Here is a 16,891-nt window from a genome sequence, read left to right as displayed (position 1 = left end):
CTCTGTGTCTAGGCATTCCTGGAGCGTTACATCAATCCAGGCCCAACCCTCCAATATGACAGGGATCGCTGGTTCTCCAAGCAGTGGACACTCGTCAGTGAAGAAGCAGTCACAAGTGGATTAAGGGATGGTGTCGTTTTTGTTCTCAAGTGCTTGGACTTCAGCCTTGTAATTAATGTGAAGAAAATCCCCTTCATCAAACTCTCGGAAGAGTTCATAGATCCCAAATCTCACAAATTTGCCCTTCGCTTGCAGTCTGAGACTTCGGTTTAGGATGTGGGGCAGTGCTCTCTTCTTCTTCTGCTTTTGGGTTTTGTGTCCCCAATGCTGACTGAAACTGGCAGATGACAGACCAGTAATATTTGACCATCTGCACTTTATTTGGAAGGAGGACCGGGGGTAATGGGTTGGGATATCTATCTAGAAAGTAATATCTTAAAAGCTCACAAGGCAACTTGGTTGAGTTAGCTGAGCCCTTAACACAAAATGGTCCTCCTTGTTTTCCAGGCATATTATAGACTGTGTGAACAAACACGGCCTTTATATTTCCTTTGGAGCCCTGCCTTGCAGTGATCAGTAGTGTGCGTACATCTCCTTTACTCAGGCCTCGTCTCTGCGTCCTGCGCGTGTAGATTTCTATGGGGAAGCAGTTTTTTCTCATGTATAGAAGTCTGCATGTGAGGGAGAATTTGCGGTTCCCCTCTGCTCAGGAAGGAGATTGTGGTGAGTGGGGAGAGAATTGATAGTTATTTGTAAACCAGGCTGTCTTGGGGTTGAAGAGCTCTTCCTTCTCCAGGGCTGCTCTTCTCCAATAGCACTGGACCCCTGTGAACCAGGAGGTAGCAGGGGTGGGTTTTGCCATCTGTTTCCTTCAGTCTCTTCAGTTGCTTGTATTACGGATCATTGTATGGGCACTGCTCACTTTGCAGCTGTTTGAATTATTACCAGTCTTAATGAGACGTCAGGGGATTTGTGCATGATACAACTCTCCCCCTCGGCCCCTTGATCTCTCATCCCTGCCCCACTAATTTGAATGTCCGGTGCTTGCTCTCCTCTCTGCCCCCCTTGCAGCTTCCTGAATGTGTTTCTCTAGCAACAGCTCCCCCCGGGGTCAGTCCTGTTATCACCTCCTCCCCACCTCCCTCTCCCTATGTATTTGCACAGTTACAGCCTGGCTGAGTAAACATTCTCCTAGGAGGTGTGTGGAGTTTACCTAACCCTGACAGCCTGGTCCCAAACAAAGGGAGCATGCGCAGGAATTTCGGTGTGGTACTCTGGAAGGGCTTCAAGTGCATCTCGAAGGAAGGGGGAACACTTAACCCCTGTCCTTCCCGGGCCCAGAGAGAGAGTGTGAGCAGGCGAAGGGCAGACCTTGGCTGAGGCATGTGGCTGAGTGCCATAGTTCTTTAAGACACAATATATAAATGCACTACGGTATGTTCATCCCACCCACACCCCAACCCTGCTGTAACGAAGAGAGACCAAACTGCGTCTGAATGTTGCAATTTCTTTTTTTAAAAAAAATCTTGACTGTTTACCCCTGTGTGACTGTTCTCCTCGGTATTAGTCACCAAGCTAGCCTGGAATTTGTCTATTCTTGGGTGAGGGGCGCTTAGCTCTCCAGAGAACTTACTTTTTAAGGTTTTTTTCCTGTCAGTGCAGCTCAGTTCTCAAGGTTTTAAAGCTGGGTCTAAACAGAACCTTTGGATCTGAACCCGCTCCCTGCACTCTGAATTCAAGGAATGTTTGGGTTCAGGTCTCCATTCCAGAGCCGGCTCCTACTTCTCTCATGAGCTGAACCAAAACCCCAGGTCCAGATGACCTCCAGACCTCTGGGCAGGTTCAGTTCCGGATCTGGCGGGGGATTTCCTGGCTTGGGCCTATGTCTAACTTTGTTTTGATGAACAGGAAAGTCTGGGGGGAAGTCTCTTACAGTGTGAATGTCTTTGTTTTGCTTGCCTGTCTGTGTTACAGACAGATTTTTAACACACTAAGGCAAGGTACTTAAGCAGGTCCCATTGAAGTGTATGGGACCAGTTGTGTGTTCAAGCAACTTGCTGACCCAGGGCCTAAAGTGGTGATTCTCAAGCCATGGTCTATCTGTGGTCTGCCAGGCCCTTCCTGTTGGTCCTAGGTATCTCCTGTGGTATTTATAAGGACCCTACCCCCTTTGTATTTATGCACCAGTAAGGATTACAAAGAAGCCAAATTGCACTGGTGGTATGGAGGGAGGTGGGTCTATGGAAGAATCTCGTCTCACTGCCTCATGAGATGTTTATAGATTTCCCCAGCCCTAAAACACACCCGTTCTTTCAGTCAGGCTTTCTGGCAGTCTTTGTTGGTTTTTAACAGTCGTGGCCTTTGCTGTATATTAATTTTTAAAAACGCTGTTGGTTTTGTGCCCTTTTTTTTAAACGCAAGTCACATAGTGCTGTGCATGATGCGTCATAAAAAGTGAGTTTCTTCAACCTTTGGATAACAAATGCAACTGGAGAAGAGACTCTGTTGGGCTGTGGGGCAGGGACCGTGGGGGTAATTGGATAAAGCTGTGATCAAGGTTGAACTGGTTGCCTGAATTCAGAGCCCCAACCCTGGCTCAGTTGGCTCAGACTTGTGAATTTAGAACAAAAGCACCCAGTATAAATTTCCTCCTTTCATGATTCCTGCCGTACCACCGCAGAACTGGGAGTTGTTTGACAGTCACTTTGCTCAGGAAACGTCTTTCTGTTTTTAAATGCGTGTAAGGATTTAACATAAAACCAAATAGAAGCCAAGTGTCTTCACAGATGCTACGTAACCTACCTGCTGCAGTTCAAAGTGCCACCATTTCTGTCTGTCACTGAAAGGCACGCTGTTAGCATAAACCTCCTTTAAATGGAATGCCCTTAACTTTGTTACTGTTATCGCCTGAGGAGTCTAAACCCAAATGAGAGAGGCAAGGTCATTTCCCTTTCTGCACTTTGCTGAGCATGGAAGGAGAGGTTAGTGGTTGGAGTGGGGGATGGGGCGCCAGGACTCTTGGGTTCTATTCCCTGCTTTGCCACGGGAATCACTGTGAGACCTTAGGAAAGTTACTTCACTTCTCTGCGCCTTCATCTCCCCATTTGCAAAAGGGGGGAACTGTGATGATATTTGCCTCACAGGGATGTTGTGAGGCTAAACGTAACCTTTGTGAAGTGACTTGAGATTTGCTATTGAAGCGCAAACTGTCTTCTAATAAAGAATTGAACAGTGAAACTAGACCGGCCTATTTCACTTGCCGTTTATAGTCTGTTAGTGGATGAGAATCAGGTGTGGGGGACAGCAAGGTAGTGTCAGCATTTCCAACCCAATCCCACAGTTTTTGCTTTACGGGAAGCACAGTCAGGGTTTGCTCTGAAGTGGGTTGTTTCACTCTGACCCGCCTCTCCTTTTCTCCTCTCTTTTATTGGAAAGTTCTTAAATGAATGGAAACCTACTTTGAAGTGTTTAAGAACCCCAGCCTTTGACTGTAAGCTAAGGGACTGAGGAAATTCCTATTGAACAATGTCAAGTGAAGTCCATGTAAGGCTGAGCCTTTCCCTAGGGTGCTGGGTCTCCTCGTTGCTCAGGGGCAAGCGATCTCCTTGCTCCCTGCTATTTCCCCTACTCCCCACTATGTAGCTTGGATTGCCAGAGACACTATTTCACGTCTTTGCTCTCAGTCAGCAGCACGGTGCAAATCCTAAAGCCTGGAGGGCTCTAGCAGGGCACCTCCCAAGTAGATTCAAGCAAAGCTACTGTGATCAGTTTGAGACCCATGGAGATTGTTGAGGTGACTTTTCTGTAGTAAAGTGGTGTTTGTAGAGTGGAGTGGATGGATATTGAAAACGTTAGGGTCCCTGGCCCCTTGTGGGATCCAAGGGGCAGATGCTTGTCTCCTGGTTCTTGCCAGTCCCATAACAGGGGCTGTAGCATGGGGAAAGGCAGTGTATGAACTGAGCAGCCCACCAGAAACACAGCTGAGTCACTACTCTCTTCTCACCACGGCATGCGGGTTCAGCACACTGCCCCTCTGCTCTGCAGAGTGAGGAAGGAATGGAATTGGAATGGACCTAGAGCAAGGTAATTGGTAGTAGCGCTCCCACCCTACGTGGGGCAGAGTGGAGAAGATATGGTCCCCAACCAACCCTTGCTCCCAGGGGGCTAGAGTGGCTGCTGGTAATCTCACTCCCCTTGGGGGCAGAGTTGCTTGAGAATAGAGGCAACAAGTAGAGCCTAAGGGTGACATGACACAACTCTTGCAGAGCAGAGTCTGATCTAGCATACGCTGTGACAGCAGCCCCCGTTCCTCCATAGCAGAGGAATAACATAAGTTATTAGTGTCTTTGGATGGGGGCAGTGGTGATAAATGTAAACCAGCTTTCAGCACCTCTGCCCACGGCTACTCCTATCCTCTTCCCTCTCCCCACCCCCTCTGCTGGGCTCACTGCCTCTGATGACCCCTTTGCCAAGAACACGCACTCTCCCTCCTCTGTTGCTCCAGCCTCCACTCCCATCTCCCTGGTCTTTGTTTCTCAGGCCAAGAGCCTGGTGAGGAACTAGTAGCAGCCAAGATGGATGTCATCAGGAGCACAGGCTGGAACTCATGATAAGACAGGGCTCTTGGGTGGATCCCATCCTAATCCCAGTCTTGCCTCTCAGCTACAGGAAACACTTCCATTCCCTCCCCTGCCGCAATGTACTCCACTAAAAATCCTAGAAAATCACACCACTACCAGTTTTTTAAAAACTGGCAAATCCATTTAGCCCCAGGGACTGCTTTAAAGTCTTATTGGCATAAATTTATTTAAACAGTAAGGATAAAGAAGCCTGAAAGATCACAAACTTGTTTGCCCTGCTTCATAGGAAGACTTATTCAAGTCAATTAAGCTAACATAGCTATCACATAAAAAAAGCCTGCAAATCTGGCCTCCCCTCTTAAAAATAAATAAAACTGACTTTGGGTCTTTGGGGAGAACTGTATTCTGGCTCCAGACTTTATCTTCAAAATGTCCTTAAGTTTTCAATCTGCCACACAATAGATATTTAGATGAATAGGAAATGAACTTGCAGATGTCTGTTGTTTTCATATTCAGCTTGTATTTGTACGTGCGGTCTCTTTTGTAGGTGTGTGCATTATTCCTAGCTAATGCCTGAAGCCAGGGGTGGTTGTTCAGTAATGCCCACTAGGACTGTATGGTGAATGAGTCATAAAATTACTTCTGTCGGGGCTGTGTGGCAATGGGATGGATACACAGATCCTTTCGCCTCCTGTTGGCTGGCTCCGACTCCATTAAAGATAATGACCAAAAGTTACCGTCTGACAGGTGGTCAGTAACCTGTGCAACTTCCGTGTTGATCTGTTTGGTTCTTCTTGGACCAGGTCTCCACAACAGCATGACTGCCACGAGTATGGCCACTCCGAGAAAGGGGCCAGTTAATAGAGACAGAATTTTCACCCCACATGGCAGAGCAGTGTGTAGGGGAAGCGTTGTGCCTCTGCCACCCGTGCCTGTGCTGTGCATAGAGAGGACTGAATTCTCTAGGCCTGTTGATCTGACACCTTTCACCAGCACTAATTCACTTGGGAGCCACACACACACACGTGTGTGTTCATTTTGCTGTGGTTCGCTGCCTGCATGGAGATCTGTCTGTGAAGGATTCTTACACTCCTCTGTGCCTGTATCTTGTAATGAATACAATGTTATTGTGTACTAAGGGCCAGGATCTCCTGGCTCCCACACAACTCTTCTGATCACTGTGTAATGTACAGCCTGATACTTTTTTCTACACAAACTGCATATAGTAAGGTGAGTTCTGCTGAGATTTTCTAATGAATAGACAGTAACCAGCCTCTTGCTGCACATGTGGCTTTAACTGCAGTGATACGTGGTCTGAAATAAGTTCTGAAATCTGTTTTTGTTTTCCCCCTCCCACCAGTTGTGAACTTGAGTAGCAAACTCCTGATGTCTGTGGTGTTCATGCACTGTGTGTCTAGCAGAGTGAATTGTTCTGTTCCAAGCTGGGTTCTCTTAAGTTATAGCTGGATGGTTTTGGTTTTGAACTGAAACATGAAACCATTTTACACTTTGCATACTTTGTACAGGAAAATTCTGAAAATAAACTGAAACCAGAAATTCTGTGCTCCTATGTAATCTTGCTTCGATTATTCCAGCCTGGGAAATGTCTTCCCCTCTCTCTGAGCATTCTTTACACCTTGACAGTGGTACCCTGTAAACAAGTGCCATAACCTTTTCAGGCTAAACCTCCAGTCACCCTCATTGCCCGATTCTAGGCCTCTTCCATCTGTCCTGCCACAACAGGGAACGTGCTCATTTATCACTCTTAAACAATGAGACCTGTAGGAGGTTGTGCTGAATGCCTTAAATCTCAGATTTGTGGGAGGAAATACAGGAGGAGGGGCTGGAGCTAATTGGCAGTGGGGGAAAGGAGTTAGAATTCAGTAGGTAAAACTACGTGCTCCCTTTTATTTACTTTTGAGCTCACGCCACCCTGCACACAGCCGAATCATGAAGTACCAGAGCTGTTCCTCAAACTCAATGGGACTCCTGATTGGAGTCCAACCTCCACAAGAGTCTGAGTGGGCTGGGGAAGCAGCAGTTCTTTGGGGTGGCGCCTTTAGTGTCTACAGAATTCAGACCATGGTATATTCAAACAAACAAACCAACATAGCTCTCAGTCACTTTATCAGCAATAAAGCAAAAAGGTATTGTTACCACCACTCTGGTTACACCACCCAGCTTACAGAGATTCAACTCTTGTCTGTTGCCAGAATAACAGGTGGGGGAACTAGGGTGACCAGACAGCAAGTATGAAAAATCGGGATAGGGAGTAGGGGGTAATAGGCAGCTATATAAGAAAAAGACCCTAAAATCGGGACATCTGGTTACCCTATGGGGAACAGCCCTCCAGCACGTCTTGTCACCAGCACAACTTGTACAATTTTGTTGCAGACTGTAGAAATAAGAGTGTGGAGTGATTCCATGGGCACTGCAAATGGCGGTGCCGATGCGCTTGGCCTCCTGGCTTCATCCTCGCAAGCTGTGCCCCCACCATAGGCCAAGCATTTGCCAGGCTGCCATCAGCATTGCTGGAGAAACGGTTGGAAAAATCCACAGGATGCTGCCATGCTATGAAAAATACAATGCAACAGTTGCAGAGATAAGAGCAGTTAGTGGATAAACATTAGTGCAGAGAGCCTCAGAAGGGGATTTCTCCTCCTGGGAGTACCAAACAAGGTTACAAAGCATTAATCTCAAACCAGTAGGAAACAGGAAGGGTGGTGGGGGAGTACTTGGCACTGCTCAACACCACTTCCCCCCCTCAAGCCCCCCCAGCTTCCTAATCCTTTCCCCTTTGATTGGTGTATCCCTCTGGGAGTTGTTTGCCCTTGTCCTGCAGTGCCATTTGTGGTGCCCAGCGCTGGGAGTTGCCTAAGGAGCAGTCCCTGGTGATCTGAAAGAAATAGTAGAGGGACTGCAGTGAAAAATAAATTAGAGGTACAAACGAGGGCAAGCTGCTCTGTCCCTCCAATAAATAATAAACCTCTCATTTACCTGGTGGTGCTCTAGTCACTGCTGGCCACTCCTTGTGCCCTGAGAGGAACTGCCGGACTGGATCAACCCCAGTGTTCATCTACTACCCTGTCTCTGGTAGTTGCTAGCAACAGGTGCTGGAGGAAGGAGTGAGATCCCTACAGCAGGCTGAGGAGGGGTAATCTACCCCTCATGTTACCCACTGATCCTGATGGAATCCCTAGTCATGCCCTCTGGCCTTGCTGCCAACCCTCCTCGCTCAAGGAGCAGAGGTGGTGGAAGGAACCGGCTTGCCTGGAGGTACCTGCTCCTACTGGCCTCTGCCTGGCTGACTCCTGTGTCTGGATCACAGGGGGAAGCCATGAGCTGAGGCTGCAGCTCTGGTTCACCCAAACTCCCATCAAAGTCATGAGGGTTTAACTTTGAGGGTGTGCCCTATGCACAGGATCCAGCCCCACAACTGGTAACTAATAAAGCTCAGTCAGGCTTGTTTATCACTGTTTTGTGGAGTTTAAAGGGCTTTACCTTGCAGCTGGGGCTGCTGGCTGGGGTTGCTCTGGGAGCGCGGACCTCTGGCTGCCCTCATCCATGGTGCCCTCAACATGCAGGGAGTAGAGCTTCAGGAGCTGTCCTTGGGCAGGATGGGGCCAGCTGTTCCAATGGCCTCTTGACTCTGAATGGGACCAGTAAGTCCACTGACGCATTGGGACTAGACCCAAAATCCAGCCAGTCAGAAAGCAGCTCCTCTGGAGAGCTGTGCGTGGGGGGTCTCATCACTGGCGGGGAAAAGCTGTAGAGGGAAGGGTCCACCGATTTTACATGAGCTGGGTGTACAGCATGGGTACTCTGAAGCATTGCAGGGAGCGATGGCGCTAGCAAACATGGCTGCTGTATGTCTCTCTATCCCAGGGTCTGAAGTTAATGGCTTGGCATTTTCTGCTAGCAAAACACCTTGTGTTGGCTGGGTAGAGGGGTAAGGTTTCAGGGCCACAGAACCAACCTTCCGGCTTATGTCACTGGTCTTTATTGCTGGCATTGAGCCACCCTGGCACTCGCTCCAGAATCCGAACCAGCAGTGAGTTTTCTCTGGGAGTGGGAAGTGCCTAAGCTTGGGGGCAGGTCACAGGCATGTGTGCTGAGTATTTGGGCCCTGAAGCACTGGAAAGGGTGGGGTACCTTGGGGAATAGGATCCCTCTGCAGCACATTATGTCACATCGGGTATGCAGGAAGGGCAGACCTGTTGTTGGGATTGGCCAGCAGAGCGTGGTGTTGAAAGATTGATCTGAGTTTATCTTGGACTAGGAAGGCACTGGGCTCAGGTTACAGCCCTTTCTGGTACTGACAGATAAGCCAAGGGTGTGTGTGTGTGTGTCTTGCTTCTTGTCATGCACACACATGTTTGTGGGAGGGGGAGGATGGTGTGATACTGTGTGTGTGTGAGAGAGAGAATCCTGCTTGTTCATATTCTCTCTCTATCAGCAAGGCCATCCCTAGTGGGGTGCAGGACCTGGGACAAATCAGCCTCCCCACTAGTCTCCTTGCTGTCTGCCCAGAGCACCCGTCTGCTGCCTCCTCCTCCCCTGTCTGTCTGATGGCCCCCTGCCCCATCTGCCCACCTACTGCTCTCTTTCTCACCCCCTGCCTCCACGCCCCCCTCCTCACCTGAATATCGGGGGGAAATGATGTCCTGATCTTACATTGGTTGGACAAAGGGCTAAATATCAGGACAGTCCCGATTTTATCAAAGTGTGGGGCCCCCTCAAAGCACAGGGCCTGAGACAGTTGCCCCAATTTGCCCCATCCAAGGGTTGGCTCTGATTATCAGTTACTTTTGCAGAGGAACCTATGTCTGTGTAAGCAGAGTCAGGATGAGCTCTACCCTGACATCTGGTGGTGAATTACGGGGAGTGTGGAAAGGAATTTCAGGTATTTGCATTGGCACACCCACCCCACCTAGCATAGCCCATGGCAGCCTGGGATGGTTATTTTGACAGCTCTGGGATCCCCAATTTCTTTGTTATTGGGGCAGGAGGAATAAAGTGTTGTCACCTTGATTATGTGAATGAGGAACTATGAGACTGCTTTATGACAGAGTTGCTCCATCAATTAAGTAGCACTCACTAGACAAGGGACATGGGTGCCAAAACCCAGTGAACTGAGAGAGGTTGGGGACTGGTGTGTGTGTGTGATGGTATGGGCCTCTTTTGAGGGCCTGGAACACCAACTGCACATCCTCCTCTCTCCACTGTTGAAGAGCAGAGCTAGTTTTGATTCCATTAGGAGTCCATCTAGAGGCTGCTGAGCTGAATTCAATTTGGGCCAATGGGTGCACCAGCACTGGAGCTCCCCTGCTACAGGCTGAAATTACTAAAAGAGCTAAGCTTACTGAGCTGAGATCACTGAGTGCTGTGTTAACTACTGGGGGAGCCTGAAGATCTATCACTAAGCGGCTAGCAGAGCAGAGCAGTTTGCAGTACATTGGAGCAGCCCATGGAACAGTGAGCGGAGTGGAGCGGTTTGCGGGGACGGCTGAAGCGGCTCACAGGTCGGCTGGAGGAGTGGCACAGCTGGTGGAGTAGAGCTGGTTGAAGTGAAGGCTGCAGCAGAACTCCACGGAGAGGTGGAGCAGTCAGCCCTGGCCCACATAAGGTGCCCCTTAACACCCTGTGTGTGCCCTCCCCCCCACATTTCCACCCAGGCTGAGGGAGTGTAACTCTGCAGATAAACTTTTGAACTCTGGGGTGGCACTGACCAGAGACAGAGACTTTTGGGTTGTTGGACTTTGGGGTGATTGGACTTAAGACCCTAAGGGGAAAAGGACATTGCCAAAACTTACTTAGTGGGTCTTTTGCTCATGGTTTACGTTATGAATCCTGTTTGTGGTGTTTCCCCAATATGAAGCCACATTGTTTCCCTCCTTTATTAAGAGGATTTTGCTACACTCGGACTCTGTGCTTGCAAGAGGGGAAGTATTGCCTCCTAGAGGTACCCGGGGGTGGTATGTAATTGTCCTAGGTCACTGGGTGGGGGCTCGAGCCAGTTTTGCATTTGTGTTATTGAAACGGAACCTCTGGATACTGAACCCTGCTCGTGTTGATGCCAACTCAGAGGGGTAGAAAGGTTACATCTGTTTCAGGTCCAATGCCCCATACCCAACTCATAGAGCCCTGATTCATGTTGGCCTGCAGTAGCAGATTATCAATAATGCTGAGGTGCTGTCCTACTGTGGCAGGAAGGAGCGTTTGTCCAGGTTTCCCGGCTTTCTGAGAGTAATGGTACCCCTGTGAAGAGGGCTTTCTCCAGGCACGCATTAGATATTGATCCCTAATCAAGTGAGTCTACCAGGAAATACCACCCCCTTCCTCCCATGTGCTTGTACCACCATTGGGCCTAACTCATAATCCCTGGCCTGTGAGAAATTCCTTCCCAATCTCACATCTGGCAATTGGTTAGACCCTGAGTCTGTGAGCAAGAATCAGCGAGCCAAGCCCCTGAGAGAGAGAATACTTGGTGTCACCTCGGAGCCCTGCCCCGTCCAATGTCCCTTCACCAGTTATGGCTGTACATAATACTTGAGAAGGAGATTTAAAAAAAAACAAAACCGTCTCATGATAATTGGAGAAATTCCAATTAAAGCTGCTGGTGGCTGGCTGAAACCCTGAAGCATGAGTTTTTAGGAACATAAGACACTTATTGCTTGTTCTATTTGCTATGCATGGAGATCAGCCAGAGACATCTGTTAGTCTATAAGGTGCCACAGGACTCTTTGCTGCTTTTACAGCCAGAGACCGTGACCCTGAATTACTTTTATTTTAGTTTAAGGGAAACAAGAAAGAAAAGGCAAGTCAGCAGGCAAGAGCACTGTGTGTGGGTGTGTTTGTCTTCTCTGTAACATGCTGCAGCATCTCTGACTCAGGGCATGGCTACACTACAAACTTTTGCCAATACAAGTTATGGCAGCATAAAGCTGTCGCAGTTTGTATAACACTTGAGTACGTGCATACTGGGCTCCTGGCATTGGCGGTGTGTGTACTCACCAGGAGTGCTTCTATCGATGCACAGTGCAGTGCAGTATGGGTAGGTATCTCACTGTGCAACTCATCATCCAGCGCGCCATGTTTTGGGAAGTTCTCACAATGCATGCTGGGGCAGAAATGAGTCATGCAGGGAGTGACTGGTACTGCAGGGCCAAGTTCCCATAATGCCATCTCTATCTCATGATTTTTGCACCAAATTTGAATATCCCATGAATCCATGCAGAACTAGTCACTGTCCATCATCTCTGACAGAAGCATGGAGCCTGCACAGCTCTGCACTATTATCATGAGCATTGCAAACACAGGATGCACAATCCACTGGTATTTGCAGCACCACAACAAGAGTCATGGGGAATGTGATGATTTCCTTGAGGGCAGACTGCTGTGGGACATAGCAAGAACCAGTAAAAGATTTTTGGTGGTGGTCATGAAGCAGCTGCCAATGGTGGAGCACCACTTCTGCACCTGAGAAATGAGCTCTGACATTGCAATGCAGGTGTGGGATGATGAGCAGTGGCTGCAGAACTTTTCAATGTGAAAAGCCACATGAGCAGTGTATGAACCACCCATTTGGGGAGGCTAGCCCCTGACCCCTCCCCTTCTGCCCAAGGCCCCCCACCTCTCCTGCCTCTTCTACCCCCCTTCCCCACTGGAACCCAGCCCCCCCCCCCCATAGCAGCCACTGGTCCCCCAGCCCCTGGCTGCCTGAGTGCCCCTAGCCCTGGAGCACTGGGTGGGTGGTGTGGCCCCAGTGCCCCCAATCCCAGTGCTCCCAGCCCCAGAGTTCCGGGCTGCACAAGCACTGGCCCCAGCCACCCCAAGTCCCAGCCCCAGCCCAGGCCACAGGGGAAGAGCAGGAATTGGGTGGGGGGAGATCTGGAGGCAGAGCTGTCATAACCAATCAGGCTAGCAAATCCAACACACACAGATCTCCCCCCCTGATTTCTTCCTCCCACCAATTCCCTGGTGAGTACAGACTCAATTTCCCTGAAGTAAAGAAGAACTCCAACAGGTCTTAAAAGAAAGCTTTATATAAAAAGAAAGAAAAATACATACAAATGGTCTCTCTGTATTAAGATGATACAATACAGGGTCGATTGCTTAAAAGAATATTGAATAAACAGCCTTATTCAAAAGAATACAAATCAAAGCACTCCAGCACTTATATTCATGCAAATACCAAAGAAAAGAAACCATATAACTTACTATCTGATCTCTTTGTCCTTACACTTAGAAACAGAAGACTAGAAAGTAGAAACTACTTCTCCAAAGCTCAGAGAAAGCAGGCAGACAGAAAACAAAGACTCAGACACAAACTTCCCTCCACCCAGAGTTGAAAAAATCCGGTTTCCTGATTGGTCCTCTGGTCAGGTGCTTCAGGTGGAAGAGACATTAACCCTTAGCTATCTGTTTATGACACGCCCCCCAAATTGCAGACAGTGGGGAAGCTCACTGGCGGCGATTTCCTTCTAGAACTTTAAAATAAACAGATTACTACAACACATGCAACTTTACATATACTACTAAGTATATAACTAACAGACTTCTACATTTTAAGAACACTTTTTAACTACTGAATTCTGGGAAACTCTCACGGGAGAGTGCATCAGCTACTTTGTTAGAAGCTCCTGTGATGTGCTGAATTTCAAAATCAAAATCTTGGAGAGCTAAACTCCAACGAAGAAGTTTCTTGTTGTTCCCCTTGGCAGTATGAAGCCACTTTAGTGCAGCATGGTCAGTTTGTAGTTGGAACCGCCGTCCCCAAACATATGGGCGTAGCTTTTCCAGGGCGTACACAATGGCATAGCATTCCTTTTCACTGACTGACCAGTGACTTTCCCTCTCAGACAGTTTCTTGCTGAGAAACACGACAGGATGGAAGTTGTGATCTGTTGCTTCCTGCATGAGCACTGCTCCTATACCACGCTCAGATGCATCTGTGGTTACTAGGAATGGCTTGTCAAAGTCCGGGGCCCTGAGCACAGGGTCAGACATGAGCATCGCCTTAAGCTGGGTAAAGGCCTTTTGACACTCATCAGTCCACTTAACGGCATTTGGCTGGGTCTTTTTGGTCAGGTCGGTCAATGGGGCAGCGATTTGGCTGTAGTGTGGTACAAATCGCCTGTAGTATCCGGCCAAGCCTAAGAAGGATTGGACCTGCTTCTTGGACCGTGGGACAGGCCACTTTTGGATAGCATCCACCTTGGCCTGTAGGGGGTTTATGGTTCCTCGACCCACCTGGTGCCCCAGGTAAGTCACTCTGTTTTGGCCTATTTGACACTTTTTGGCCTTAACAGTTAGTCCTGCCTGCCTGATGCGCTCAAAGACCTTTTCCAGGTGTAGTAGGTGTTCGGGCCAGGAGTCTGAAAAAATGGCCACATCATCGAGGTAGGCAACTGCAAATTCTCCCAGTCCAGCTAGTAGACCATCTACCAGCCTCTGGAAGGTGGCGGGTGCATTTCGAAGGCCGAAAGGAAGGACATTGAATTCATACACCCCCGCATGGGTGACGAATGCTGACCTCTCCTTGGCAGGTTCATCTAGCAGTACTTGCCAGTACCCCTTGGTTAAGTCTATTGTAGAGATGAACTGGGCACGTCCCAACTTTTCCAATAGCTCATCGGTACGTGGCATTGGATAGTTGTCCGGACGAGTTACAGCATTTAGCTTACGGTAGTCCACGCAAAAGCGTATTTCCCCATCTGGTTTGGGTACCAGAACCACTGGAGATGCCCATGCACTGGTAGATGAGCGGATTATACCCATCTGTAGCATGTTCTGGATCTCCCGTTCTATAGCAGCTTGGGCATGAGGAGACACTCGGTAGGGTGGGGTTCTGATTGGGTGAGCATTACCTGTATCAATGGAGTGGTATGCCCGTTCAGTCCGTCCTGGGGTGGCTGAGAACAATGGGGCGAAGCTAGTGCACAGCTCCTTGATTTGTTGCCGCTGCAGACGTTCCAGGGTGGTTGAGAGGTTCACCTCTTCCACGCCACCGTCTTTTTTCCCGTCGTAGTAGACACCGTCAGGCCACTCAGCATCATCTCCCTGGACTGTAAACTGACAAACCTGTAAGTCTCTGGAATAAAAAGGCTTGAGAGAATTAACATGGTACACTTTAGGCTTTAGTGAGGAATTGGGAAATGCTATGAGGTAGTTTACAGCCCCCCGGCGCTCTTGGACCGTGAATGGCCCTTCCCATGATGCTTCCATCTTATGGGCCTGTTGCGCCTTCAAGACCATAACCTGGTCTCCTACTTTGAAGGAACGTTCTCTGGCATGTCTGTCATACCAGGCCTTTTGCTCTTCCTGAGCATCCTTTAGATTCTCTCTAGCAAGGGCTAAAGAGTGTCGGAGGGTGCTTTGTAGGTTGCTTACAAAGTCCAGAATGTTAGTTCCTGGAGAAGGCGTAAACCCCTCCCATTGCTGCTTCACCAACTGTAATGGCCCCTTAACCTCGTGACCATACACAAGTTCAAATGGTGAAAACCCTAAACTGGGATGTGGTACAGCCCTGTAGGCAAACAGCAACTGCTGCAACACTAGGTCCCAATTATTGGAGAATTCGTTGATGAATTTTCGTATCATGGCCCCCAAAGTTCCATTGAACCTTTCCACCAGGCCATTGGTTTGATGGTGGTATGGGGTGGCAACCAAGTGATTCACCCCATGAGTTTCCCACAGTTTTTCCATGGTCCCTGCCAGGAAATTAGACCCTGAATCTGTAAGGATGTCGGAGGGCCAACCTACCCTGGCAAAAATGTCTGTTAGGGCCAGGCACACAGTGTTAGCCCTGGTGTTGCCTAGAGCTACTGCTTCCGGCCATCGGGTAGCAAAGTCCACTAAAGTCAGTACATACTGCTTTCCTCTGGGCGTCTTTTTTGGGAAAGGGCCCAGAATATCCACAGCTACTCGCTGAAATGGGACCTCAATTATGGGGAGTGGCTGGAGAGGGGCCTTGACCTGGTCTTGAGGCTTACCCACTCTTTGGCATACCTCACAAGACCGGACATACTTGGCAACATCCTTGCCCATCCCCTCCCAGTGGAAGGACTTCCCCAGCCGGTCCTTGGTTCTGTTCACCCCAGCATGGCCACTGGGATGATCATGGGCTAAGCTTAAGAGCTTCTCCCGGTACTTAGTTGGAACCACCAACTGTTTTTGCGGCTGCCATTCTTCCCGGTGTCCACCAGAAAGAATTTCCTTGTATAAAAGTCCTTGGTCTATAACAAACCGGGATCGATTAGAAGAGCTGAGAGGCGGTGGGGTGCTCCGTGCCGCCGCCCAAGCTTTCTGAAGGCTGTCATCAGCTTCCTGCTCAGTCTGGAACTGTTCCCTTGAGGCTGGGGTCACCAGTTCTTCCTCAGACTGTGGACTTGGGCTTGGTCCCTCTGGAAGCGATGTAGGTGATGGGGTTGTTTCCGTTGCTGGTGAACCGCTCTCCGCTAGTGCACCTGAGGGTATTTCAGGCTCTGGCTGAGCCTTTTGGGTATGGCTGTCTGTTGCTTCTGCCAGTTTTGGCTCGCTGGCGCCCTCTGGCGTTGAGTTTGAAGATGTAGTTGCACTTGCTGGTGCTGGTTGCTGTTCCAGTTCCGGGCCTGGGACTGGAGATGCTGTGGCTGTTTCAGTGGTAGGCATGGAATCCGGGTCCACTACCTCTGTCTGGGTCTCTGGTAACACAGACGGGGCCTCTGTGGACGGCTCAGGAACAGGAATGGGTCTGGAAGCTTGCCTGGTTTGGCTACGTGTAACCATTCCCACTCTCTTGGCCCGCCTCACCTGGTTGGCCAAGTCTTCCCCCAGTAGCATGGGGATAGGATAATTGTCATAGACTGCAAAAGTCCACATTCCTGACCAGCCTTTGTACTGGACAGGCAGTTGAGCTGTAGGCAAGTCTACAGCTTGTGACATGAAGGGGTAAATTGTAACTTTGGCCTTTGGGTTGATGAATTTGGGGTCCACGAAGGATTGGTGGATAGCTGACACTTGTGCCCCCGTGTCTCTCCACGCAGTAACCTTCTTTCCGCCCACTCTCAAATTTTCCCTTCGCTCCAAGGGTATTTGAGAGGCATCCGGGCCTGGGGATCTTTGGTGTGATGGTGGTGTAATGAATTGCACTCGCATGGTGTTCTTGGGACAGTTGGCCTTGATATGTCCCAGTTCATTACACTTAAAGCATCTTCCATCTGATGGGTCACTGGGCCGAGGTGAGTTACTGGAGACTGGTGAGGTGGAAGGGTAGGGTGTCTGTGGCTTTACTTCGGTGGTATGTGGGGTCTTTGGCTGTCCTCGGTTGT

The 16,891-nt window shown here is 49.2% G+C and overlaps 1 protein-coding gene and 1 long non-coding RNA gene across 6 annotated transcripts in view; one reads left to right on the top strand and one right to left on the bottom strand.

The window, feature by feature from the left end:
• VANGL1 (VANGL planar cell polarity protein 1) overlaps positions 1–6,137 on the top strand; it is a 56,376-nt gene extending 50,239 nt beyond the window's left edge. For all 5 annotated transcript variants that reach the window (XM_050959031.1, XM_050959022.1, XM_050959050.1 and 2 more), the window contains one exon: positions 13–6,137. In XM_050959031.1, the coding sequence (XP_050814988.1) occupies positions 13–273 (261 nt within the window). In that variant the 3' untranslated portion in view covers positions 274–6,137. The remainder of the gene's footprint in view (positions 1–12) is intronic.
• Positions 6,138–6,468: 331 nt separating this feature from the next.
• Positions 6,469–8,903, bottom strand: LOC127055678 (uncharacterized). Its single transcript, XR_007775545.1, has 2 exons — positions 8,082–8,903; positions 6,469–7,476 (listed from the first exon to the last, which is right to left on the bottom strand). It is a non-coding gene; the product is annotated as an uncharacterized LOC127055678 (long non-coding RNA).
• Between the last annotated feature and the right edge of the window lie 7,988 nt (positions 8,904–16,891).

This window comes from Gopherus flavomarginatus, chromosome 1, assembly GCF_025201925.1.
Source record: "Gopherus flavomarginatus isolate rGopFla2 chromosome 1, rGopFla2.mat.asm, whole genome shotgun sequence".
Classification (NCBI taxonomy): Eukaryota; Metazoa; Chordata; order Testudines; family Testudinidae; genus Gopherus; species Gopherus flavomarginatus.
Note: the sequence above shows the minus strand (reverse complement) of the source record. Positions and strands in the feature narration are given on the sequence as shown.